Source organism: Elgaria multicarinata, chromosome 10, assembly GCF_023053635.1.
Source record: "Elgaria multicarinata webbii isolate HBS135686 ecotype San Diego chromosome 10, rElgMul1.1.pri, whole genome shotgun sequence".
NCBI classification, from domain to species: domain Eukaryota; kingdom Metazoa; phylum Chordata; class Lepidosauria; order Squamata; family Anguidae; genus Elgaria; species Elgaria multicarinata.
Genome location: NC_086180.1, coordinates 17196463 through 17223404, shown reverse-complemented (window position 1 = coordinate 17223404; position 26942 = coordinate 17196463). Strand labels below are relative to the sequence as shown.

The following is a 26942-nucleotide window of genomic DNA, read 5'->3' as shown; positions in this document are numbered from 1 at the left end:
CAATGCAATATAATTTCTCTATGTGTTTGCCCTGCCTGTGAAGAGAAGACAAAAAAACCTCTTCTCTGGCCTTAAATTGAAACATTAAAATGCCTTATGTTATTTCCTTAGAATAACGATACCTCAGCTAGTGCAGATACTCAATGGCCTTATAGGCCCCTTCCAACTCTACTATTCTATAATACAGTCTCTGTCCTTTAACCATGGTTAACTGATTAGGGCAGTGGCGAGGTTGGATACTTATAACCCAGCCCCTCCCCCAACCCAATAAGATTCCTCCCCCCCCCCATTAACCATAATTATGTGGCATGTTAGCACAACTGATTAATCAAGGCTAAAACTATCTAGGATTATTTAATCCATGATGAACTGTGTTGCCTGTGGGTACCAAGCTGCATATGCAACCTCTGCTTAGTTCTCATGACATGACAACCCCCAAGCAGAGGTTGCATGTTCAAAATGATGGCTACAGCAGTACCACCAAAAGTAATCTAATGCTGATCATCCGTTTTGTTTTTAAAAGGATGTTTTGTTTCTTAACTCCTACTATAGATAGCATGATTATATCAATGGAAGGTCTGGGTACTGACTGTGTGTTCAGCTTACATGAAGATAATCACTACAGGATAAGCAAGAGCCTTTTAAAACCAGCAGAAGGAAGCACAGTGCCCCTGACGAGGGTGAAATGTTTGGTTTCCATGACAACCCCACACGATATTAGACTTCATGGATCATCAGTTACTCCTGCCTTTATTGAATTTGACACATCTCTTGAAGGGTTTGGGTAAGGTCTTGCAAAAGCTCATAACATATTCTTTTCTCGTTTCAAAAGGATATTTGTAATTCCAAATGAACTGTTTTGATTTTTAAACTATGAGTTTTACCATGGAAGGCTGGCTCTGATATAATGCACTTACTTCAGCTAATGAATTCTGAGTATAGGTGATCCCACAAAGACAAGAATGGCTTATTTGGTGTATGTTCTTATGTGTGCTTAAAACACTTTTCCTAGTAAAGGAACGACATTGACATCCAGTTTTTTTTAAAAAGCCCTTGTATTCTCATGAAACATTGCTAGTACTATTATTAATACTATTACTAAAAGTACTATTATATTGTGAATCTAATAAGATTTGATTAAAGGAATTGGAACTGGAGTTTTTTTGGGTTTTTACATAGGAGTCTTGAAAAGGCAATTCAGTGATCATGGAATAACCTCAGTAAATTTGATTACCATAATCAGAAGTGTAGATATTAGCTTAGCTTTTTTGAGTGCCTTATCTAAGTTGCCTAGATATTTTTTTAGTGTTCTGATCTGTAAAGAGGTTTAATTTACCAAAGTTAATGGCATAATGTGACACTATGATATTCTGTAGTTCACTTACTGAAATATTTATACAGGGAATTATCTCTTTAAAATAGATTTTTATTTCTGTCCTGGAGAAAAGGAGCCATGCTCCTAAGACTTAATGCTAGTTCAATCAGTAAGGGATCAAGTATGTGCTGTAGAATCAATTTTCTTTTGCCTGCCTATGTTTTGCATGAATTCCCCCCCCCCATCCCATTTACATTGGATGCAGTGATACCATCTGATGAACATTAACCATGGTTAAAACAAACCACAACCCATTTTGGGATCTAAGAAGCATCTGAGGTGGGGAAACAACTAGCAAGCACTATCATTAAAAATGACATATAGGAGGGTTCTGTAGTGATATTTGCTTCCGCTCCACCTGTACATAACTGCTTCTTGAGGAGGAGACCTTTCCCAGGGTCCAAGGTATAGGACCCAGATGGGAAAATTAATCCAGGTAGGAAGTAAAGAAAATATTTTAAATATGAAAAAGGGTGCTGAAGTCTAAGCTTCACCAGTGAGTAAAATAAAATAGTGGAGGACACTGAATCTGTTCCAAGTTACTCAGAAGCCAAACATCTAGCCCCAAAAAGTTTGTTCAGAAACAGTGGCCTTAAAAACTGCCTTAAAAACTGAAGAAGGAACATGGTCAAAGTGAGAAATTCCCTGTTTTCTCAAAAAGAAGGCAAGCATCCAAACTATTGCCCTAGCAAAAATCTGTTAGCAAAAAATGGAGCTATACAAAAAGAAAGAAATAAGTGAACAAAGCCCTTCTCCTATGGGGGCAGTCACTGACTCCTCTAAACTTTCTGCCTTCTGACTGGCCTTTTTCCTGCTTTCCAGTTGTCATCTAGAAAGTTTGTCTTGGATGGGTGAAATACATATTGGGTGGGCAGAAACCTCCAAAAACAATATTTTGCCATAGTTTAGGCAGCTGATATCACCTAGGCCTTATCAGGATTTACGGGAACACTCCTGTCTTATGGATTTGTAGCTGCAGGGGGAAAAACTGCCAGTCAGTGTCGACAATACTAGGCTAGATGGACCAATGATCTCATTGGGCCTGATCAGACAACACGCTAAGCCACAGTTAAGCTGCTAAATCTTTTGCAACAAATAACGTGTTTAATCCGTTTAGGAATGGTTCCCACAACACGCTAAGTTATCATGTTTAGCTCAAAATGTTTAACCACCATGGTTAACTGTGTCGTCTGAACAGGGTCATTGTAGCTTTTCCCTATACTGATCCTTTGTTCCACAGCTTTGTCAGCATAGCTGTCTGCATCTCAGACTCTAGGCAGCAAAAGATTTCTGCCCTCTAGGAAAGACAGGTCTGCTTGTAAACCAGTTTTACTCCCGTTCTGTTCCATGGCTTCCTTACAAGTTCTTTTTTTCTTAGCACCTGAATCTCAAAAGGGACTTGAGTAGCATACGTTTTGGAGGCTTTTGTCTTGATGCAGCCCTACTTCAGAGGGTGGATGTGTGCTGCATTAGCACCTCCTGTCTGGGGTTGAAGATCCACGTGTAAATTTTCTCTTATTCTCCAAACATCCTGTGGCACCCATATATGGTAGCCAAAAGCCTAGTTGTGAACTTGTTGTGAAACATGGCAGATTCCTATTACTGTTGTAAATTTCATGTCCTGATCAAAAAAGTAAGCATGCAAGATGCAGATGCTTGGACTCATTTACTTTGAGAGTTGATGATCTACTTTTTTGTTCAGGGTTGTTGAAAATGCCTTAAACTGGAAGTGTGAATCCTAACTCATTGATCTCTGTTTAACAGCTGTCTATTCTTACCAAGTTTGGCACCTCACAATGCACCTACCAACAATGTGGTTACAACTGGTCTTATTGATGGCACAGTTGTCAGTGGAATTGGAACAGGTAAGTCCTTAGCGGTAGCCATATCAAATGAATGTGGTCATTTTGCCATCTTCTGAAAGCAGTGGTGTAATGGCTTTACTTTTAACTTCTGTAAATAAAGTTCATCCTATTTTATGTACTGGGAATGTATGCTATTAGATCAGTTAGAAGGCTATTTTTAGGGTGATGGAGATCCACCAGACTACTATTTGTTGGTATGTAGCCAGAGTGCCTCAGGGTGCTAGCATTTCATGATGTGATGCAAGGCAATGGTTAACATAGGTACAGAAAGTTCTAAAGTGGCAGAAGAGGAGAGATAACTAATTCTTAAAGCTGAACTGGACACCTGACTTCCATGAACATTTTCATGTCCTTCACAAAGCACCCCCCTCTTCCATGACTGGCAGACTTGAAACAGCATGAAAGTGCCAGTAGAAGGAGGAAATGCATCCTGGTTGCAAGTGGGATGACACTCCTCTTTTTTTTACTGCACCACAGTAATGAAACTGCTGAAGTGCAGCACAGCAAAATGAGATGTTGAGTAGATGAGGATCTCAATATGCATCCAAATACAGGGCCAAGGGGAAAGGAATGTGTTCCTGAGGTTGTCAAGGCAACCAGGCAAAGCTCTCCTTATTCCTTCGCTGTATCCCAGCACAACAGACCCAAGATAGAGAACAGATCTCTGAATTGTCAAGTCAATTAGACAACGCTTCCTGTTCTGTCATGCTCTGAGGGTTGGCAGTGAAGCTACGAATGCAGCGCAGTAGAGGAAGTATCAACTTGGTTGCATCAGCAATGCTGGGATGTGTGAGTTTGTGTCCCTCCCCAGTGGGCGAAATGTTCCTTCAGTTGTCTTCAGTGGCATTGCTTCATAGGTAAATCTGGTTGACTTCATTGTATGGTGATATCATCTCACTCACTGTGTGATCCCTGTTTGGCTGGAATCATTGGCCCTTCCTACACCTAAGGGTTATCCCAGGAAAATGGAGGGATCGTCCCTGCCTGCTCCCTGGATCCCATGTGTGTCATTTGCATGCACAGGGATGATCCCGGGACGATCCCTGGAAAAAAGGCAGGAGTAGAAACTAGCATTGTCTGAGGGGAAAGAGGCAGAAACAGGAGTAGCTGCAAACAGCCAGAATAAAAGAAGTGTTGCCGTGAACATTTTCATGAATGAACGTTCACTAGTAACCATTAGAAATCTAGACATTTCTCTGAAAGAAAAATCACTTCTATCATAAGGCCGTGATCCCTAAATACATTTCCTGTAGAGTTTAGCCTATTGGCCATACTACTGACACACAAGTCAACTGCCTGCCTGGAATCCTATCGTATTATTTTGCTCCTTCAAGAAATAGCCATGTTATGATTTTGGCCAACATTGATAAGATGGTTATTCTGCAGCAACATTGTTGTGAACATGTGGGAAGGGTTCAATAAAATGTGTGTGATATTTAAAAAAATGGTCTCTGCTAATGAAGAAAAGAATTCTTTATTATGTATACATATACATAAACAGTATTAATTTCTACCACCGACAACAATTCACTGTATACTTCTACATGAACAATTGTGAATCTGGAAAAGTGAAGCTGAAAGTTGTGAAGGAACTATAGGCTTATTTCATGTTGTTTCCCTTCCGATCTAGCTAAATGCATATCTTTTTCTTATAGGAGAAAGGCTTTTCCCACCACCATCTGGTTTGAGCTATTCAAGTTGGTTTTGCGTAGAACATTTTAGTGCAGCTCCAAATCATCATCCAGTTAGGCTACTTACCATTGTGAGAAGAGCAAACAGCTCCGAGCAGCATTATATATGCCTTGCTATTGTTCTCTCTGTGAAAGATCGGTCACTGATTGTTTCAACTAAAGAAGAGCTTCTTCAGAACTATGGTAAGAAGCATGCTGTAGTGGGTATTCCTCACTATTCTGTGCCAATGTGACAGTCTGGCTTAGTTCAGATATAATGTTCTTGATCTAACACACTGATTAGTTGCATTGGAAAGGAGGAATAAGTTTGAGCAAATGTGATTTACATCTTTTCAGTTTGGACTCATGGGAAACTATGGTTTTACAAACCAGGAAATGTTTGCTGAAGCTTGTTTATTTATTTATTTATTTATTTATCATACTTATACCCCGCTCCTCAGCCAAAAAAGGCTCTCGGAGCGGCTTACACTTAGCAAAAAAGACAGTCCCTGCCCTCAGGCTTACAATCTAATAAAGACATGACACACAAGGAAAAGGAGTCAAGGAGGGAGGGAGGGAGGAGAGAGAAAGAGAGAGAGAGAGAGAGAGAGAGAGAGAGATTCCAGCAGGAGCAGGGCCCGATGTTACTTCTGCCTGCTCCTGTCCCCTCGGTCTTTCTTCTTCCCCACAGGGCCAAGATGGCAGTTTGCCCTGTGGGGGGGGGGAAGAGTCCAGCAGGAGCAGGCCCCGATGTTACTTCTGCCTGCTCCTGTCCCCTCGGTCCTTCTTCTTCCCCACAGGGCCAAGATGGCAGTTTGCCCTGTGGGGGGGGGGGGAAGAGTCCAGCAGGAGCAGGCCCTGATGTTACTTCTGCCTGCTCCTGTCCCCTCGGTCCTTCTTCTTCCCCACAGGGCCAAGGTGGCAGATTGCCCTGTGGGGGGGGGGAAGAGTCCAGCAGGAGCAGGCCCCGATGTTACTTCTGCCTGCTCCTGTCCCCTCGGTCCTTCTTCTTCCCCACAGGGCCAAGATGGCAGTTTGCCCTGTGGGGGGGGGGAAGAGTCCAGCAGGAGCAGGCCCCGATGTTACTTCTGCCTGCTCCTGTCCCCTCGGTCCTTCTTCTTCCCCACAGGGCCAAGATGGCAGTTTGCCCTGTGGGGGGGGGAAGAGTCCAGCAGGAGCAGGCCCCGATGTTACTTCTGCCTGCTCCTGTCCCCTCGGTCCTTCTTCTTCCCCACAGGGCCAAGATGGCAGTTTGCCCTGTGGGGGGGGGGGAAGAGTCCAGCAGGAGCAGGCCCCGATGTTACTTCTGCCTGCTCCTGTCCCCTCGGTCCTTCTTCTTCCCCACAGGGCCAAGATGGCAGTTTGCCCTGTGGGGGGGGGAAGAGTCCAGCAGGAGCAGGCCCCGATGTTACTTCTGCCTGCTCCTGTCCCCTCGGTCCTTCTTCTTCCCCACAGGGCCAAGGTGGCAGTTTGCCCTGTGGGGGGGGGGGAAGAGTCCAGCAGGAGCAGGCCCCGATGTTACTTCTGCCTGCTCCTGTCCCCTCGGTCCTTCTTCTTCCCCACAGGGCCAAGATGGCAGTTTGCCCTGTGGGGGGGGGGAAGAGTCCAGCAGGAGCAGGCCCCGATGTTACTTCTGCCTGCTCCTGTCCCCTCGGTCCTTCTTCTTCCCCACAGGGCCAAGATGGCAGTTTGCCCTGTGGGGGGGGGGAAGAGTCCAGCAGGAGCAGGCCCCGATGTTACTTCTGCCTGCTCCTGTCCTCTCGGTCCTTCTTGTTGCACAAGGGGAATAGGAAGGGAACGCTTGAGCTCATTGCTCTTTCCCACTGCAACAAATCACAGTTCATTGGAGCCAGGAGCATGACGTTGGAGCCAAACTTTACTCTTTAATTGTGTCCAGAGCTACTTTTAGAGAAAGTTTTAACTGCTGTGTTTCTGATTCCAAATGATTTGCACAGTAAATAAAGATTGATTAAGTTCTTTTAACTTCACTTTAATTTTAGGGGTGTCTTACTGGTTTAAATGTAAACTATTAAACCTTAACCTTAAAGTTGGTATTGATTAATGAATCAATCTAATGCTTTTGTGTGGTGTTATACTGAATAAGTCTATTGTGGTATTATCATCATCATCATCATCATTATCATCATCATCTCTTTCTCACTCATGGCGGTTTTTCTAGACGCACATGACAGGCTTTGCAAAGTCATGCTGTCTTTTACAGATTCAGGAAATTCCTGACAGTTGAGCATGTTTTAATTATGACTGCTTTCTGGATGTTGGTGTGGATGTATTTTAGTAGGCCCAGTTTCTGAAGGTTTTTTTCTATTATTATTATTATTATTATTATTATTATTATTTATTAACAAGTTTTTGTGAACTGCCCAGGGATCTTCGGCTGTTGGGCGGTATAAAAATGCAAATACTTCAAGGCCAGACTTATAGTACTCTGCTGTAAGTCTAATTACTCTTCATGAAACCGGCAGATAATGCAGGACATAGCCTGCTTCCTTCCTGGGATTGATCACTGAATTATTTGGCAACAGAAATTTGCATTAAATGTTCTTTTGTCTTCAGTTGATGACTTCAATGAAGAATCCTCCTGCTACGAGATTCTCCCTTGTTGTGCTCGTTTTCGTTGTGGTGACCACATAGTGGAAGGCCAGTGGCATCATATGGTTCTGGTGATGAGCAAAGGCATGCTGAAAAATAGCACTGCTGCACTCTACATTGATGGGCAGCTGATTAATACTGTAAAGGTAAGCTGAATACCATGGCATTTTAACTCTTATTGCGATAATGTGCGTGAAGTACTATGAGTATTCTGAAGTGCTATTACCTTGACAACATGATGTGACCAGAAGGTCAGCTTGCGTTATTTTGTGTTTTATGTTGAGAGTATAACTCACGGTTGCTGGCAGTTGCCTGAAATTGATTCACATCATGACTTTGAGCTCATAGTTAATGTTCATGTGAAATGGAGGGGGAGGGTTGTTCTCATGTCTAAGACTTAGTTGACCATATCTAAAATAAGTGCCATGCTACCTCTGGTTTCCTGTTCTTGGCTCCTTAGTCTGACCCCTGCAATTTAAGAAGGGCCCTTTGTTCCCAACTGTATCGTCCAAACTAGAACATAAAAAACAGAGCTGGTGTAGTTGAAGGCATTTAATATTCATCAGAGTTTTAGGAGTCTATCAAAATCATGCCCCAAGCCAAGCAAGTCCTAGGAACTCAGCTGGCTTACACACAGGCCAGAGATAGGAACTGAATCTAAGACAAGGGTGGTTGGAATAATAGAATGCCCCATCTCTGCTGTTGCACAGAATGTTGCAAACACCTATAACCTGATGCTTAGAATATAAAGAACCAGATAAAGGCCAGCCTATTATGAACCCACACCATGACTGCCATGTTTGTTTCCAAGTCCCCTACAAGATCTTGATATAGAGGTCAAACCTGGGTTATTGCTGATGCTCCTCAAACCAGGATTATTGCTGTCACTGCCAGGGATTTTTCTGTCCATGTGTTCTGGAAACATTAAGAGTTCATGGTAGTAGTTTTCTCTGTTCGTGAAGGCCTACGGGTATCTTGTTTTCCTCAGGGGATTTCTTCCAGCTGGCTAGCCTTGTGTAGTATCCACAATAGCTGGTTAGCAAGGAGAGTAGGCTGTCCCTCTCAATCACAAGTGCAGTGAACCATTCAGAGAACAGCAAAGCCAATTCTGTATATGAGACATCAAGCTATTAAAATAACATATGAGAAACATGTGAGAAAGCAAATCATTATCCAGCCATATGTTGTGACTCTACATTATTTAAATCTATAATGTTAAATTTTGGGTTTGGTGGATGGCACAGCATCTCTTGTTTCAGGTGTTGACCCTAGTTTACATGTCACAATAAACCAAGGCTCATGACGAACTTAAATAACATTGATTTCAATGGGTCTTCTCTAAGTATGTGTAGGTCTAGATCCAGCCTAGTCTTTCTTTCCTGGAAATATGCCTTAAAAAGTTCTCTGCTGTCGTCTTTATTATATTCACATGCAGATTTAATCAGGTTAAAAAGTTGATGATTAATTGATTAACATTTCTTTAATTGGCTTCCAGCCTAAATAAAAAACCATAGTAGGTCTCGTTTTTAGTGCATAGAAATATAAAAACAGACTGCATATTGTGCCTGTTTCCTACAAACACTGTAAGATTGAGTGGGAGAGTCATACTCTGGAAGGAATGATGAAGCACCTTGCTATCAGATCAGATGCAGTCTAATCTCAAGCTGGTGATGTAACGTCTTGTTCTTTAAAATGTCTTGCATAAATGTTGAGATAAAATAGGTAGACTAAGAAGTGATTTTTTTCTAATCAGCATTGGTATGTGTTTTACAGCTTCACTATATTCACAGTAGCCCTGGTGGTTCAAGTTGTGCTAATCCACCTGTAGTTAGCACAGTTTATACCTATATAGGCACTCCGCCTGCCCAGCGCCAGCTCTCTTCACTCGTTTGGCGTTTGGGACCAACTCATTTCTTGGAAGAAGTCTTGCCTCCATCAAGCATTAGCATGATTTTTGAACTGGGACCAAACTATGTTGGAAGCTTTCAAGCAGTATATATGCCATGTAAGTAAAAGTAATCCTGTTGTAAATATGTCTGTGTTACTTTTAGGTTGTGGCAGGTGTACCTTTTCAAAATTTGTGCATACACATACACCACAATATTCATATAAGCTTTTGGTAATATTTTGAGAAGGAGAGTGCTCATAGTCAAAAGGTATATATTAATGCCTGCAACAAGAAATTTTCCCTCGGAAGTATTGTAATGGAGAAACGACACACGAATGAAAGAGGAGGGGATCTCAAAGGTACACAGAAGACCATTAAGGGTGCAATCCTGTACCCACTTTCCTGAAAGTAATCCCTATTGAATACAAAGATAATTACTTTTGAGTAGATATACATAGGATTGCACTGTTATTTTGAAATGGTGTGCAAGATAAGACATTTTTTGTTTCTCTGTAACAAGATTGGGGCTATCCCCTAAAGAAGAGTTTTAACTCAAAGCATGTTGGGCAATAAATGTACTTCTGTGAATTTATTGAGGTCTCTCCGCTACCTGACTTTGGCCCCTACCATTCTTTCCTCCCCTAACTCTGAACGTTTTCTTGGTGCTGGCATCTAGATCATATTTGAATTCACATATTTCTTGGGTTGTCTCCTAATGTCCTGCTTGATTCTGAAGTGAACTGTAAGAACTAGAATTGACCATATGGACCAGTCAGTGAATTGGTCAAATATGTAACTGAGCTACTTGTAAACTACTGCAGTGGGCTATGTATCGATAGTACAATTTTAAAATGAGACATGTTAATACTTTAAATTGGGAACTTACTAGTTTGGCTCGGAGTGGTTAGAACCTGGGTTTTTGGCGAGTAAAAATTGTTGCTTGTAAATACTATGCTGTAGTGTATTTGAATCAGTTTTTCTACAAAATAAATAAACAATATTATATAGCATTTATATAGCACTATAGTGTGTTTACAACATTTTGCATAGAATACTCACTAGCTGAGATAACTTTAAAAGGGGATTGGACAAATTCATGAAGAGGATAAGTTTGTCAAGGGTTACCAGTCCAGGTTTAGTGGTTGGATCCAGCATCTGCATTCTGCAAGAGGAAGGTACGGTCCTTGAGAGGAAAGTCTCTGCTTGCAGAAAGTCCCTCTGCCCAATTTTTGGCCATCCTCCATCCCACATCCCACCCCATTCAGGAGGGTCTCCTGACTCTCTGTGTAGCGTTTTCAGGGAGCTGAAGAGACTGCAGTGGGAAGGAATGTGAGGCAGGTGGCTACTAGGAGGAGGGCTTTCTCCGCTGTGGCACCCCGGTTGTGGAATGAGCTCCCCAGAGAGGTCCGCCTGGCGCCTACACTGTATTCCTTTCGTCGCCAGCTGAAGACCTTTTTATTCTCTCAGTGTTTTAACACTTAATTTTCTTAAATTTAAATTTCACTGTTTTAACTCTGTATTTTAATCTTATATCAATTTTGCTGCGTGGTTTTATCCTGGTTGTGCTTTTTATACTGTATTTTGTATTTGTTCTTTTAACCTGTTGGTTGTTTTATTATGGTTTTAATTTTTGTGAACTTCCCAGAGAGCTTCAGCTATTGGGCGGTATAAAAATGTAATAAATAAATAAATAAATAATAAATAAGGAATGGGTGGCAAAGTCTGCTTCCAGCATTGCAGCTGATTTAGTTTAAATCTGGATTTCCATGATATCCCAGAGTACCAGTTGCTGAGAAACAACAAGAGGAGAGAGCAATGGCTGTCATGCCATGTTGTGTTGTGTCACAGCCCTGTAAAATTAGGCCATCCATTATTCCCAAATTGCAAGTGGACAGCTAATACTGAAAGATGGAGGCTTGCTTAAACCCATCTAGTGAGTTCATGGCTAAGGTGAAATTCACAATTCTTATTATCTACTACATATATCAGCTCACAATGAAATATGTCTTTCTCATTCTGAAGGTAAGGATTCAAAACCAGAAGGAATCAGTCCATCTCCAGTATCATTGGTACCAGAGGAAAAAGTTTCTTTTGGCCTCTACGCTCTCTCTGTTTCGTCACTGACAGTGGCAAGAATTAGAAAAGTTTATAACAAATTGGACAGTAAGGCCATAGCCAAACAGGTAAGTTTGAAAACTCATGAGGAGGATGACTTTAGTACATGGCTAATTTTATTATATTAACTCAAGAAGTGCCATGATAGGTAGCCATGGGCGCCACAGGAGTCCACCTATTAACAAAGGGCAGGGCTGCTGGATTGAGGCTAAGGTGTTAACTGATTAGTGTTAATGTTTAATGTCCCTAGTCGTTAATCACTTTAATGTAAATGAAGTACTGATTATTTATTAGTAGCTAGTTCCTGAGTGTGCTGTCATGACCACTTTTATACAGCAGAGTGACAAAGATACTAGTCTTGCTAGAATATATGGTTTGTTCCCACAGCAATGCCATCTCTCTCTTGGGTCTACCAATACGAATGCAAGAACTATGTAATAATCCTATTTGATGTAAACATTCCTACATTGTAAGTGCAAAGTGGGAGCTAACCCTGGAAAAGCGTCATTGCATTGGAAACCATTTGAATTGGTCCCGAGAGGGGCTTATGATATGCCTTGCCTGTTTTGTGGCTCTACGCCATGAGACAGAGGCTGTGGATTATGTGCTTCTTCGTATACTGCAGTTTACTGATCGTGCTATCATCCTCTCACTCCACACGTGTTATTCATTATATTATTGCTCTTCTAGGATGTTTTAGATTCTTTTAAGATCTTTTTCCCTTTCCTTTTCTCTCATCTCAATCTCCCTATCTTCAAATCTGAGGAGGATGAGGATCAGTAGCTGAATTGTCAGTTTTTACTTCTAAATTTAGACTTACTTGGACAAAACCGGAGAACATCAGGTTTAGTAGTATTCAGGAGTGGCTGTAAACTTAGGTCGTGTTTCTGTAAACGTTATTTATAGCCTCCTTTTAAAGAGGCTAGGCTTGGTTTATGCAGCCAGGACATGCCCACTAAAAGTTAGCTGAGCTCTATAAATTGAGAGGAATTAAATTCTGACTTTTAACCTGTTCTTGAAAACTTTGAAGAAAAAATATGTCTACTGTCTTCCTAGGCAGCTAGTTCCGCTAGCCTATAGCTCTTCCTGCCTCCATTAATCCTTGAATCATATTCCAGGTGTTCAAAACCTGTTAAGGTTGAGCATTGTTTTGCCACTTCATTACAATGCTTAAAACACATTATTTCTGAAGAAGCCTTCAAAGTGATCAATTTTCCTTGCTTTAATTAGTTGGCTGTTTCATCTCATGAGAACGCCACTCCAGTGAAGCTGCTCCACAATTCAGGAGGACATCTGAATGGACCTGCACGTACCATTGGTGCAGCTCTGATAGGATACTTGGGTGAGACATGCCTAGTTCCAATGCTTACTAGTAATGTACACTTCTAGGTGCCTTTAGGAGTTGGCTGTGATCCAGAGGCTCAGACTGGAGTTTACTAAATGCAAGTGCTTCTTTTCTCCTGGGTAGAGGAACCCCTAGCACATGTAGCTGGGGAATACTGATGTATGCCTAAATGGTATAAACTTTCTGGGCTTTGAAGTTGGCTTTACCGTGTTGGCAACCTCTCCAGGATAAAAAATTTTACTGCACAAGATTGGCAAACATTTCTGGAATTTTGCCATGCTTATTTATGCCTCTTTTAGCAAGCAGTCTGCTCTTAGAAGGATGTATATCTCACAGGTGTTTGCCACTTACCGGCCTCCAAGCAATTACTTTTGTAGACCTTCCTGAAATTAGTATATCCAGATATGTATCTCAGAAAATTCTTATGACCATGGATTTTTTGGATGGCACACGATTATGGAATATTTAAAGATTGTGAAATATCTGAAGATTGTGCTCTTGACTCTTCTGGAGCTATGGATGAAGCATATGGACTTTTTACTGTCTCCTCTTTTGCTGAATAAGAACACAAGGGCTGGTCACTTATTAGTGCTTTGGGCACTTTTTGAAATGGAAAGGCAGGGTAAATAAATATTAGTGGCATAAATAGACTATAGTTACTGTAGTCTCATGATGCTTTGCTGTGAGAGACATTTTATGTCTTATGGTACCTTCTGAGAGCAAGATTATATGGAGGAGATTTGATTTGGTGCCTTTAGTAACAAATGGATCAGCTTGTCCCCAAAAGCAACTGGGCTGCTCAAGTGTTCAAACTGAACACTCAGATTCCCTCGATTAATTTTTTTCAAGTGTGTTGAGCTGAACTCTTGAGCAGCGCAATTTCTCCTCAGTTGTTCTGCTTCTCTACTCTCCCTTCCAGCTTCCTCCTCCCTCCACCAAGAAAAAAAATACTTTGGGGAGAAGAGAGGAACAGGTAGCAGAGGTCAAGGTGTCAGTGGCAGCTAGAGGTTGTGTGGCTTGCAAGCCGCCATTATTATTTTTATTATTATTATTATTATTTAAAAATTTCTTACCCACTTCTCCATTTTAATCAAGGCAGGGAACAGCACTAAGTATAAAATACATAAAATACTGATTAAAAACATCATATACATTATTAAAACATCCTAAAAGCATACTAAAAGCATCCTAAAATTCCACTGGATAGGCCTGCCGGAAGAGATCAGTCTTTATGGCTTTCTTAAATGCCAAAAGACTGTTAAGTTGACGGATCTCCTCCGGTAGGCCATTCCACAATCTGGGAGCCTTGCATTCTCTAACTACATATGGCAGAGGTAGCGGCATAAGCCCTGGTTGAACTTGCAGGGGAGCTTGCAGGGGAGCTGTGGCCATTTTGAATGGCAGCTGTACTAATTTGAGCACTGATGCTGAGCATAGTTTCAAACATCCACAATATAATTGCACCATCTCCACTTTCAGCTAAAGAGCTTCATTTTCTTATTAGCATGTGCTCTTTACACAAATGGATTGTGATTCATCTTTGAAAGGAACATGCAGTAGAAGTCATATTTTGCTCTAGTGAATCCACCATTACTACAAATTCATTAATCCCTTTTTTGCTCATTAAAGTGTATTTGGTGGGGATGGGGAGTAACTAACAAGACTGAGGGAAATAGGACATGCACTAGGCATTATAGAAGAACTTGTTGATTATACTGTATTTCAATAATCAAACTAATTTTAATGGGTTTATTTTTGCTGCCTTATGCTCAGGAGTAAGAACATTTGTCCCTAAGCCTGTTGCCACTACATTACAATACATTGGTGGAGCAGCTGCTATTCTGGGTCTGGTAGCCATGGCATCAGATGTAGAGGGACTTTATGCTGCTGTGAAGGCCCTTGTGTGCGTGGTAAAGAGCAACCCTCTGGCTAGCAAAGAAATGGAAAGAATCAAAGGTTACCAGGTGCGTGTGAAATTAAACATAGCCGCTCATGTGGATTGGATGTGACTTTGCACTTCGAGCATTAATATTTTAACAAAATGTATTACATCTGTGGCGTTGCCCACATTTCTATTTCCTTAGGTATGTCTAGGGAGTGAGTATGTCTAGGGAGTACGGAATGTTGGACTGAGTGGGTGTGGCTGGTGATGCTGTGGAAAGGCGGGAGGAGTGTGTATATGGGGGAGCTGAGTGGTTTCAGATGTTCAGTTGGTGATTTGGTTTGGAGGGTAGATGTGTTTAGCTGTGTGATTTCTTGTCAGGAGTTGTGTGAGGAGTGAGTGAAAATAAGATCATAGGGACTAAGGATTGTTATTATTAGATTTGTTACTACCAGTATTCTTAAGAATAGGCAGGATTGGAATAGAATTTGAAGGAACTAAGAACAACAATAAACATTTTCTTTATTTTGCTACCAAAAAACCACGTGTCAGTTGGGCTGTGTCTCCTGCTCTATTGGTTCATACATAAACACATTACATTAAACCTTCAGCCTGCTATATTCACAGAAAAGCCTTTTTCCAAAACTCCTTACCTTTGCCCTCTGCTATAAGGGAAAGGTTATACTTTTCTTTTTACTCCTTCCTCAGGTATTTGAGTGGTGGTGCTTAGCCTGAGGGAGGTGTGCCATGTGTGTGAGGTAGTGGCGTCGCAACATCTTATTTTAAAATCAGTGGCAGGCTTTAGGGTTGGGGTTTTGTTTGTTTGTGTGTGTGTGTGTGGGGGGGTGTTTTTGGTGCACTGTAAAGATTTTCAGTCAGTGACAGCTTTATGGTTCAAGTGAAGCTCCATGGTCAGCGTGTCAAATCTGTGACATCTGCTAGCTCAGCAGAACCTCTTATCAGCTGCCAAATCAAAGGAAGAACACATAGGATCCTGAAGAGAAATAAATAAGGAGAAGCTTCTATTGTTGCTTATATAATCAAGGGCACTACACCATCTGTGCCTATTGAAGGGCATCGGAAGCCGACGGTCAGGTTGATTTACTTGTTTGTAATTTAAAAACATAACTGTTTGATTTGGACAAATGGAAGAGACTTCTCTTATGAAATGGGAAAGACTTGCCATCATAGGAGACGAAACCTTTTTTCTAAGCAAAACCAAGACCACTTCTCCTGCAGCGATCTAAGAGTGTGTGTCACATACAACTTAGAGTGAGCCATTTTGTGTACCGGGCCCACTGGTGCCTGAGCTTCTGAATAGATATTGCCAATATGAGTCCTAATTACCAATAGCACAGTGAACTGGATCCATCACTATGAGGCCACTTTATTAGCCAATCACCAAATATTTGCAGCAATCACCAAATATTGCTCTCTTCTGAAGTATTTAAAATAGGAGTAGGCAATATTCATCAAGTTGATGTAGTATATAGATAGGAGTACTTGAACTCACAGGGCACTAGTACATGATTTGGAGCTTGCTTTCCTTCTAAGACAAAATAAATAAATAAATATAGTAAACATTTTGAAATCCCAAAGTAATGGATTCAGAAATGCTGAGAACTTGCATTCCTAAATTTATCTGCCTGCCCTCTCCTGGACTCCTATTAAATCCACCTGAATGATCAAAGATTGAATTATGAAAGGCTGTCAGGGTAACCCTGTCATGCAGATTTCTTTTCTTTTCTTTTGACAAGTATGGATTGTGGGTCAGCAAAAGTCAGAGAATAGTCTTTTCAGTTCAGTATGCCTGCCATTCTGTTGTTAATATTTTCATCTCTTTTTTGCTTTTTAACTGAAACTCGGTATTAAGTTTACTACAAAGGATATTTGATCTTTGAGAAAGCATGTCTGTGTGGATGGCTCTGCCCTGCTGTGATAACTTTTTACTATGCTTGTTTGAAGATGATATTTCCTTTGTCTGCAAAATGCTTTGAGAATTATAAAATACAAAACAACAACAACAACTCATTGTCCATGTGGTGCTACATTTTATTTTAGTTACTGGCAATGCTGTTAAAGAAGAAACGCTCTCTTCTAAACAGCCACATTCTTCATCTGACCTTTTCCTTGGTGGGGACTGTTGACAGTGGACATGAAACATCAATTATTCCAAATTCAACTGCCTTCCAGGACCTGCTTTGTGACTTCGAGGTACGTGGGGCATCTCTGAATTCTAGAAATTATTAGGATCATTAACAAACCTGGGTCAACTGTGTTCCTTGAAACAGAGCACACCATTGAAAGAGATTGCTTTTAAGGATTTCATGCTTGATATGCAATGCAATATATTTTGCAGTTGCACTGCCAAGAAATACTAATCCACCAGCCATGTTGATTAATTCTAATGTAAGTAACTAAAATACATTATACCACTTTGTTTCATGAAGAAGCTAAAAAAAAATGAATTAAATTCAAAAACCAGTAACAGTCTTTGAATAACACAGGATCAACCATGAACTGATTCTAACATAATAGCTTCCTTACAAGAGAATACTTTGCAACTATTCCAGTGGGGAAACACAATATGGAAGACATTTTGTTGCAATTTAAAACTGAAAGATTTGTTGATGGATTTTGCATCTGGAGTTGAGGGCAAGATGAAGCGATAGGTGAGAGGCTGTTCGTTTTTAGGGGTACAGTACTTAACAAGGAACAGCAGGAGTATCAGTCTTCTATTTGCTCAGACAAATGATCAACCCTGACCTGGAAACCCTTATGGGGTTCAGGGAATATTACCTAATCAGCTCAGGCATATTGAATAAAAGGACTCTATTACTGGGGTGGATTGTTTCCCTGGGTGGTAGCACACAGGCAGGATCCCCACCTGACAATCTGTGGTGATTAGTTCAAGACCCACCGCAATGCTCTGAAAGTTCTCAGTCTTAATGAGTCCTGTTACCCACCCTTGTGTTACAACGTAAGACATATGAATGTGGATAATCCAGGTGTCCCCAACCCTTTGGGGTCCAGTGGTCACACTTGGAATGAGTTGCCACAAGGTATGCCCATTCACAAAATGGCTGCTACATTGGGCGAAGCCAATCACAAAACACCCATTTCAGAGAAAGGCAAACTTGTGTGGATAAAAGACACGGAACTTGCCAAATTTTCTGAATAAGAGCCAAAGGTGGGGTCTGAGCCTTGGAACACTAAACCACTGCCTTGAACCCACTGTACTCTTTCTCTCCCAGGTTCACCCCAAACTGCTAGTACTCAAAGGTCCACCCAAGCCCCATTTCTCCTTTCTCATTCTCACACTCACTCTCCCCACTTTCCCTCCCTGTTTTTAAAGAGAGCAGGGCACTAGCCTCCAGCTTCATCCCCTGTGGTCCCCCCCCCCAATGATGGAATGATCTCCCCAATGAGGCCTGCTTGACACCAACATTGTTATCTTTTCAACGCCAGGTCAAGACTTTTCTCTTTTCCCAGGCATTTGGCAGCACATGAAGAGTTTCAATTGATCCTAGATTTGTTTGGCTGTTTGGCAGATAGCTCAAGTATTTTTTAGCTATATGTTATCTTTGTGTATAATGTTTGTGTGTTTTTTTATATTTTTAAATTTTGCCTATTGTATTTTAATGCTTTAAACCTTTGTAAACCACCCAGAGAGCTTTGGCTATGGGGTGGTATAGACTTGTAATGAATAATAATAATTCAATTAGAAGACTACTTCACTTGTTCTTCATTGTTGAGCTCTGGTGCTTTCATTGTTTGATTAATCACCTGACAACTGCTATGGAAAGAATTGTTACCATATTATGATGATGTCACTTAAGTTCTGTTTTCCTACCCCCACCCCCGGAAAAAAATTGAACAGAATCCCAAGAGAGCAAAACCAACTAATTCTAATCTTACTAGTATAGAGTGACTCTGCTAAACTAAATACCTTAGAGTAGATATCAACTTTACATTGTCTATTTCAGGTCTGGCTCCATGCTCCCTATGAACTTCATCTTTCATTATTTGAACATTTCATTGAACTTCTTACTGAATCCAGGTAAAAAAAAATAGCACCATTTACAATCGAAATTTTGCCTCTGAGTTAATAACCTCAGAAAGTTATATTTTATTGCTTTAGTTTATTTTTACTGCAGTTCGATTTGGTTGGATTTTTGTGGTGATGGGGGAATAGGGATGGAGGATTGGAACTTGTGGGAAAATATAAATATAGAGAGTGGGAGTCATGGTAATTGGGCTAAATAGAGCACCCACCCCAGACCATTAAGCCCCGTTCAGTTAATGCTTAATTATGAAGTCTGTGGTAGAAACTGCAAACACATGGTTGAGTTTTGTATGTCACCATGAAGGCTGACAACTCAGTGACTAGTGGCTGTGTTCGGACAACACAGTAGTCAACAGTGGGTTAATAGTCAACTCCAGGGGTACTCGCTACACAATATGATTATAATCAACTGTGGAGTGGATTAACCCCAGCGTCAAGTTGACTGTTAGTCAGCAGTGTGTTTGATTGACACATTCCTCGCCCTTTCTCCGCCCCAGTGCCCACTGGTATCCTATCAGCCATTGCAAGTTCTGCCAGTTGGACAAGAGCGGCAGCCACTGCTTTGGTCACTCTTGCCGGAGGGCTCTGTAGGCAGCCGAAATAGTCAACTCAATAGGGTGAAATAGTCCACAGAGCCCAACATACAGTACGCTAACCAATGATTGTGCGACTAGTCAACTCTGCAGAGTGTTGTTTTTCTCCGTTCGTTATTTTGGGGAAATAGTGAACTGTGGGGTGGTTTTTGCCTGACAGACAACACAATAACCAATGGTTCACTATTCAACTAACAGTTGACTACTTAAACCACCATTGGTATTGTGTTGTCCGAATGCAGCCAATGTTTTCTTTAATAAAACTTGATCTTTAAAATTGATTTCAACCTAAAATTGAAGAAGGTCTTGCTTCAAAAGCCTGGCTCTATGTTCTGTTTCCATCCAGTGTTTGGTCAGCAGGCACAAGAAACCAGGGGGAATCTAAAAATTGCAATTAAACATGCACATACTTCAGCAGCAGCAGCTAATGATTTTTAAGCATCGAATGCAGACTGGGATAAATGTGTCTTCAATTTTTTTTAAAAAAGGCCAGTAGATATGAAGCCATGCATATCTCCTTGCATTGGGAGTATCAAAGGTGTGGGACCACCACTGAGAAAACCCTATCCCTAGTACCTACCAACCTAATGGCTCCTGCTTGTGGGGCAGTGAGTGGGCATTTGGCTATTTTAATCATGTTAAAAACATGTAATGCAATGAATATTTTATTGGTTTTATTCTTGTGTCTGTTCATAAGCAACCTTGAAATGTCTTCCATAGAAAAGGGGGGCGGGGAGAGATAATTGAAATAAACAAATAAATAAATGTGAATCCACACTAGAGACTGTATTTTTATTACGTAGTATGATCCTTGCCATGTTGATTGCTAAATTCATCTGTCTGTGATTCAGTGAGGTGTGAATATGATCTGTTCTATAAAACTAACCCATAGTATTTGTTAACAGAAGCTGTAGTACAAGGGGTTAGTCAAATCAGTGAAAATTGTGTATTAGTTATTGTGCTGTCCTTTTTCTTTCAGTGAAGCAGCGAAGAATGCAAAGTTGATGAGGGAGTTCCAGCTAATTCCAAAACTCTTGCTGACTCTCCGAGATATGTCATTGTCTCAGCCAACAATTGCTGCTATCAGCAATGTACTGAGCTATTTGCTTCAGGGATTCCCTAGCAGCAATGACCTACTCAGGTACTATTCACTCTGGGGGAATGTTTTCCTCGCAATCAGCCCTTATTTTCCTTGCATAGAAATATAGCTATGATATGAGAGAGGAATGGTTGACCGTAAAGCAGGGTCAGAATTTACCAGCCTAGAAAATTTAAACCTCCCCAATGTACAGTCTTATCGTATTTGAGGATGCATAATCTTCTTTTACAATGCCTGCAAGCTTTAATCTTCCAGAATCTGTTTCAAATTAGTTTGGAGGTGTAATTTAACTTCGTTTCAAAGGGTAGCATCCAATTGGGGCCTTGCGCATCCTTGGTCTGCACATGGCCCTGATGTAGCACATCCTGGGGCAAGCCCTGAAATGAGTGAAAACTCTTGTTTCTAGAAAGGGCGCGACCTCCCCCTTCCAGAAACGAGCAGTTTCACTCATTTGGGGGCTTGTCCCTGGAAGTGCTACATCATGGCCGTGTGCTCTGGGGCTGACGGGGATGGTCTATCCAGCCCTGCCGGATATTACTCTATGGATACTACCATCTGTGTCCTATTTATAGTATTTTCATCTATAGTTGTTATGGAGAATAACCTGTTTCAGGTAGGTAGGTGTGTGTTTTTGTGTGTGTATGAATGAATGAATGAATGAATGAATGAGGCAGACTTCACAGTCAACCAGCTGGACATCAGGATAAACTTCCTGACTGTTAGAGCAGTGCGACAATGGAATCAGTTACCTAGGGAGGTTGTGGGCTCTCCCACACTAGAGGCCTTCAAGAGGCAGCTGGACAAGCATCTGTCGGGGATGGTTTTGGGTGGATTCCTGCATTGAGCAGGGGGTTGGACTCGATGGCCTTGTAGGCCCCTTCCAACTCTGCTATTCTATGATTCTATGATATCAAAATATTCTTCTATTATTATTATTATTATTATTAGCCTCTTAGTCTTGCTTTTACTTTGCAGCTGATGCTAATGAATGACAAATTCAATTCCATTATCACAAAAGCGCATGTCATTTCCCCCCCCCCCCCCTCTATCCACCAAGGTTTGGACAGTTCATCTCTTCTACTTTACCTACATTTGCCGTCTGTGAGAAATTTGTAGTCATGGAGATGAACAATGAAGAAAAGCTTGACATTGGTAAGTTGTTATAGGATTGTGGGAGAAATAGAGGAAAAGAAGAACTCTTTCGAGATGATGATGTCTCTTACTTTCATTACTCTTGTTCCTAGCTTTAGTATAGTAAGTTATTTGCTTTTGAATTTTGTGCACTTACAAACAACACTGTGAGATGATACATATAAAGGGGACAAACAGTCCTCTTCCACCCACACCCACCCCTTTTGTTACCATACACCGTCCCCTCATTTATATTCTCTTATTTGATTAAAACAGCCTGGCTTTTGTGTCCTACGGAATTTGAAAGAATGACTAGGATCTGCCTGCTTTAGAGGTCTTATGTCTCTTAACCGTGTGTTTCTTAGGTGTGTTTCTAGATCCAGCACTGCACCTAGTTGCCCAGGTGGCTTTTGCCCAGCTTTTTGCCCCTTTTGGGAGAGAACAGGTCTGGCCCCATTAATCCATGCTTTAATTCTCTTGACCCATCCCTTAGATTATTGCAATGTGCTTTACATGTGGCTGTTCTTGAAGAGTGTTCAGAAACTGCAGTGAGTGCAAAATTCTGTAGCCAGATTGCTTTATTGGTGTGCACATTATTATACCACTATTGCACTGGCTTTTTTGGTAGGCCCAATTCAAGTTCTTTTTCTGTGACAGCCCTCTGATTGTGGAATTCCTTCCCTATAGAAGTTGGATCTGCTCTGTCCTTGCGGAGTTTCAGGTGGCAGTGAAGACGTTTTTGTCCGGTTCAACTTTTTTATTATTACTTTTAAAAAACAGAGCTATATTTAAATGTTGATTTTTTTAAAAAAAAACCATCCCAGAGAGTGAAATCGTTCATCTGATTGTTTATTGTAAACTGTTTTAATGTTTATACTGCATGGAAAACCCAGATAGGAAAAAAGATGATTTATAAATATTGTAACAAATAAATAAAGTACATCGAGAATTGTGATTTAAGTGCACTTTTGAGGGAGTCTGATTGAACTCCATGAGATACTATTCCAAGTAAGCATGTTTAGGATTGTGCTGTTATTGTTTAAGGAAATTAAAGTCTAATGATCTGGAAATCCGGTTATGTGCATTTAACACAAAAAAACAAAAAAAGTTTAGTTTCCTAATTACTGCTCTTTAAAGAAGAGAATCTTTTAATTAGGAGGACTGTTTTGAAGATATTTCTAAAGGTTAAATTCTGCTCCCTAGGAAATCCCAATTATGTCAATGGGGAGGAGGATTATGTATGCCACCTTGGGTTCCTTGGAGGAAAAAGGCAGGATATAAATGCAATAAATAAATAAATAAATAAATAAATAAAAATGTCAATGGGGCTTACATGGAAATGGGGCTGTTCACATGACATGACCGGTCACCATATTTTATTTATTTCAGCATTTTTATCCCGCCCTTTAGCCAAAAAGGCTCTCAAGGTAGCTTACAAAAACATTTCTTAAGACAGTCCCTTCCCACAGGCTTACAATGTAAAATAACATGTCACAAAAGGAAAGGGGATTGGGAGGGAGGAGTTGGGGGGGGAGAGAAGAAAAGCAAATACAGGCACTAGATTCTTAGTTGCAAAGTTCAGCAGTGACAGTTGGTAGCAGGAGGGAGGGGGGCTCTCAGCTGGAGCTGGACCCAGGCATGATGGAGAGGTGCCTGGCTGCTGCTTCCTCCCCCACTGATGGCCTCTGCAGGAAGGAGGGGCCTTTAAACCCACAGTAAGGCTATGATACATGTGTGGGTGCTTGCGGCTGCCATTTTGAATGTGCAACCTCCGCTCCATTACACTATTTAAATTACAAGCCTCTGGGAGTTATTGAACAGGTTCAGACAACATGCTACAGGTCGTTGTGGGTTTTTTAACCCATGATGAGCCACAGCTCCATTCAGGGATTGTCAAGTTGTGTGAAGCATAACCATTGTCTGTTGTAGTGTTGTGCGAGGTTGTTTAACCCTCTCATACCCTATGCTGACCATGACACGATGTTTGAACAGAGGTTGCATATGCAATCTGTCGACTGTGGGCACTGGGGCTTGCCGTCCAAACCTAGTCAACTTCCAAAGGCTTGCATCTTTGCACCTATGCAGATAATTCAGTGGAATTTCCATTAACCAGAAAAAAATTCAGGAAAATAATCTTTATTGCATTGTGCTGTGACTTTAAATCTCCTTCCATCCCTCCTGTTCTTTAAACTGTATGTGTGAAAGTGGCACTTGCAACAAAGCAAGGTAAATTGGCTACATATACTTGAAAGTGATTGGTCTCTTTGATTTTGGTTTTCTTTTCATGTAAAAAGAATATATTTAATTCAGGTCATCTGAATGGAAATGAAGTGGAAGAAATATTTGCATTGAGACCTTTTGAAATGTGTAGTCTACCAAGAAAAGTAATGAGATTGCAGGTGGTCTGCAGGGAAAAGGGCTCATGAATTGTTTTGAATCACAATTTGCATTAAAAGGCAGGTGTAAACAGTTTCTAACATATAGCGTAAAGGCAGCATAGCTTATTTTTCCACCATGCCATTATAAATAAACTCGTAAGCATTTCCCCCCCTGTTGAAAAGGAAAAAAAACGGGGGGAAGGAGAGCTTGTAGTCTTTAACAAACACAAACACACAACTCTTCTCTTCGTGCCTTCTGTCATTCTGTTTGTCAGTATGGACATTTTGAGTTCCTCTTTCCATCCTTTATTGGCCCCCACAACGAGAGACGCTTTTATAGCTCTGCTGCATATTTACATATGCTCTATGAACACATGGCATTGGTAGCAGATGTGAAAGAAGGAAAGCAAAATGTCACTCTGAAGAGTGTCACGTTGTATTGCCATATTGGCCTGGTTCGCACATGATGGTTAGCAAGGCTTCCGATTGCTTCACCTGACAAGCCAGAAGTCATAAGTCATTGTTTATTGTTGGCTTTTGACTCTGGTTTGTTGTGGGAGAAGACAAGCCAGAGTTTCCAGTTCACATGTAACACTAAATAAACCACTCCTGCTGGCAGTGGGAAAGACCAGGCAGCGTGCAGCAGTGCATTGCTTGCAACCAGTAAGCCAGGCATATCATTAGATATGAATTGAGCAATTGTATTTGCCAAGGCAACTTCCTCAGAGTTTATGTTTGTCAAGCATTTCCTCTGGGGTTGGTAGGTTGGGAGATACTTCCCTCATCATATCTGCAAAGGAATATATTTTTATAATGTGCCAGAAACTATCTATTTCAGTCTTTTACTACATGGAATTGGTTTCTGCAGGTTGTTCTTAACTATGCACAATCCTTTAGCAGAGCACTCTCTGGTAAATTTTCCTTTTTCTGTCTGTGGTGACTGAAGTTCTGTAATCTACAAATGTGTTTTCCTGTCAAAAGCCTAGTGGACTTTCAGTTCCAGCAGGTTTCAGCTTTATAAAACCAGAAAAATATTCGTACTGGTACTATTACCAGCATGTGACAAACCCACTTGCCAACAGGCCAGGGTGTGTCCTTGCATACTTTAATAGCAACTGATAATATTTGAGAAAAATAATACTTGCAAGAAGTATTCAGAATTTTGTGCTTCAAAATAAATTAGAGCTGTGCATTTTATGTTTCAGGAACAGAGGAGGATTTTGGAGGGCTTGTTTCTGCAAATCTTATTCTTCTGAGGAACAGATTGCTAGACATCCTACTTAAGCTTGTTTACACATCGAAAGAAAAAACAAGTGTCAACTTGCAGTAAGTACAGCTATTTTAAATTTGGGTGACTGTGACATGAACTCATACCACATTAATGCATGAAAGGAGGCTTAGAGAACAAGCTGGTTTGCACGTGACAACAACCCATGGGTTGTTGGGCACAAGTGGGAGTGAGTGCTCTGCCTTCAGCACACTCCTCAATTTCACTTTCAGTTAATAACCTACGTCAGTTCATTTGTAGGTTATTAGCATGATGTCCAAACCCAGACACGCTGGGATATTTAGGGGTTAAACAACCCAGAGTTAACTGTTTAAATTAACTCAGGGTGTTAAATCCCTAAAAAAAACCCAGAAATGTCTGAGTTCGGACGTCATGCTAACAACCTGGAAACAGGGCAATCGTAGGTTGTTAATTGAAAGCAGAATTAAGGAGTGTGCCAAAGGCATCTTGCTCGCTCCCTCCCTCCCTCTAGATTTCAGCATTTATGATTTAATTGACCCATGATTATCAGACTCTGCTTGTAAGCCCCTCCAACGGTCTACTGTAATAAACCTTTCTTAGCACCACTGTGCCTCCGCAAGGGCAAGGGGCCATTTCAGCACCAAATGTAGTCATATTTGTCCCAGTGGTATTACCAGCACATGACTGCTCGCCTTCTACTAATTCCCTTGCCAACAGGCCAGGGGCAAGAAAATTTTTGATCATGTTGAGCAAGGATGCTCAGGAAGGGTGTTTGCATTACAGTAACTAAATTAGGCTTCCAGAAAAACTTCTTCTTTTGGATAGAGTCTAACCCTATGTAGGCGTTCAGTATCCACATGTGAGGGTTAAATTGAAGGGGTGCACAGAATACCTACCCCCCAGTGGCTCAGTTACTTTGTCTCCCCTTCCATGCGCAACGTTGCTTCCCCCATTCTTCTGTAATGCAACAGCAGTGGCTAAGCCCAGCCTCCATCTCTTGATTGGAGAATATATTCCATCCAAAGATGTCCTAGTCAACAAGCTCCAGGAAGATTTTTTAAGAGCAAGGATGGATTGTTTTGTAAATTGATTAGATGGGAGAAAGCCGAGTACAGTTTCAGATCTACCTTTTATTTCCCTTAGCCATTCGTAGCCACGGTCCCACTTGCAACTGGCTTCTGTCTCTCACACTCTCCTTTTCCACATCAGACAGAGCGGGTGGGAGACTAGGTCCATTTGTTTTGTCCTCTTGAGGGTGATTAAGATAAGGAACAAAATGACACCATTGCACAGCGAGCCCAGGTATGCACTCTAATGACCGTTTGGTCGGCCTCACATCAAATCTTTTGCCACTGGCGCGGTAGTGGTTGTCCAGCCTGTCCCATCAGTACAGCACTCTGGACAACCAGGGGCCATTCCAGGCTCTCCATTGTCAGGCAGGGCACTCAGGAGCAACCATGTTGATCTTCCATCCTGTTTCGCTATTCCGTAGTGAGACTAAGATCTCAACAGAATCACCATCTGTGGTTACTGGAAAAATCCCCCAGAGCATTCAGGAATCCATAAGGTTCCATAAGTCTTCGATAGCAGACCATCGTAATGGGTTCCTCTACTCCTCTAGGGGTAATTGAATCCCAAAGTTAAGAAGCAACCACCAAGAATGCCTCTCATTGCAC

At 41.3% G+C, this 26942-nt stretch overlaps 1 protein-coding gene across 8 annotated transcripts in view; it reads left to right on the top strand.

The window, feature by feature from the left end:
• WDFY3 (WD repeat and FYVE domain containing 3) overlaps positions 1-26942 on the top strand; it is a 154567-nt gene that overhangs the window by 70312 nt on the left and 57313 nt on the right. For all 8 annotated transcript variants that reach the window (XM_063136183.1, XM_063136184.1, XM_063136186.1 and 5 more), the window contains 13 exons: positions 553-784; positions 3140-3240; positions 4896-5114; positions 7485-7666; positions 9294-9525; positions 11431-11591; positions 12754-12865; positions 14642-14832; positions 16812-16964; positions 18737-18810; positions 20389-20550; positions 21566-21660; positions 25223-25343. In XM_063136183.1, coding sequence (XP_062992253.1) covers positions 553-784; positions 3140-3240; positions 4896-5114; positions 7485-7666; positions 9294-9525; positions 11431-11591; positions 12754-12865; positions 14642-14832; positions 16812-16964; positions 18737-18810; positions 20389-20550; positions 21566-21660; positions 25223-25343 — 2035 coding nt within the window. The remainder of the gene's footprint in view (positions 1-552; positions 785-3139; positions 3241-4895; positions 5115-7484; positions 7667-9293; positions 9526-11430; positions 11592-12753; positions 12866-14641; positions 14833-16811; positions 16965-18736; positions 18811-20388; positions 20551-21565; positions 21661-25222; positions 25344-26942) is intronic.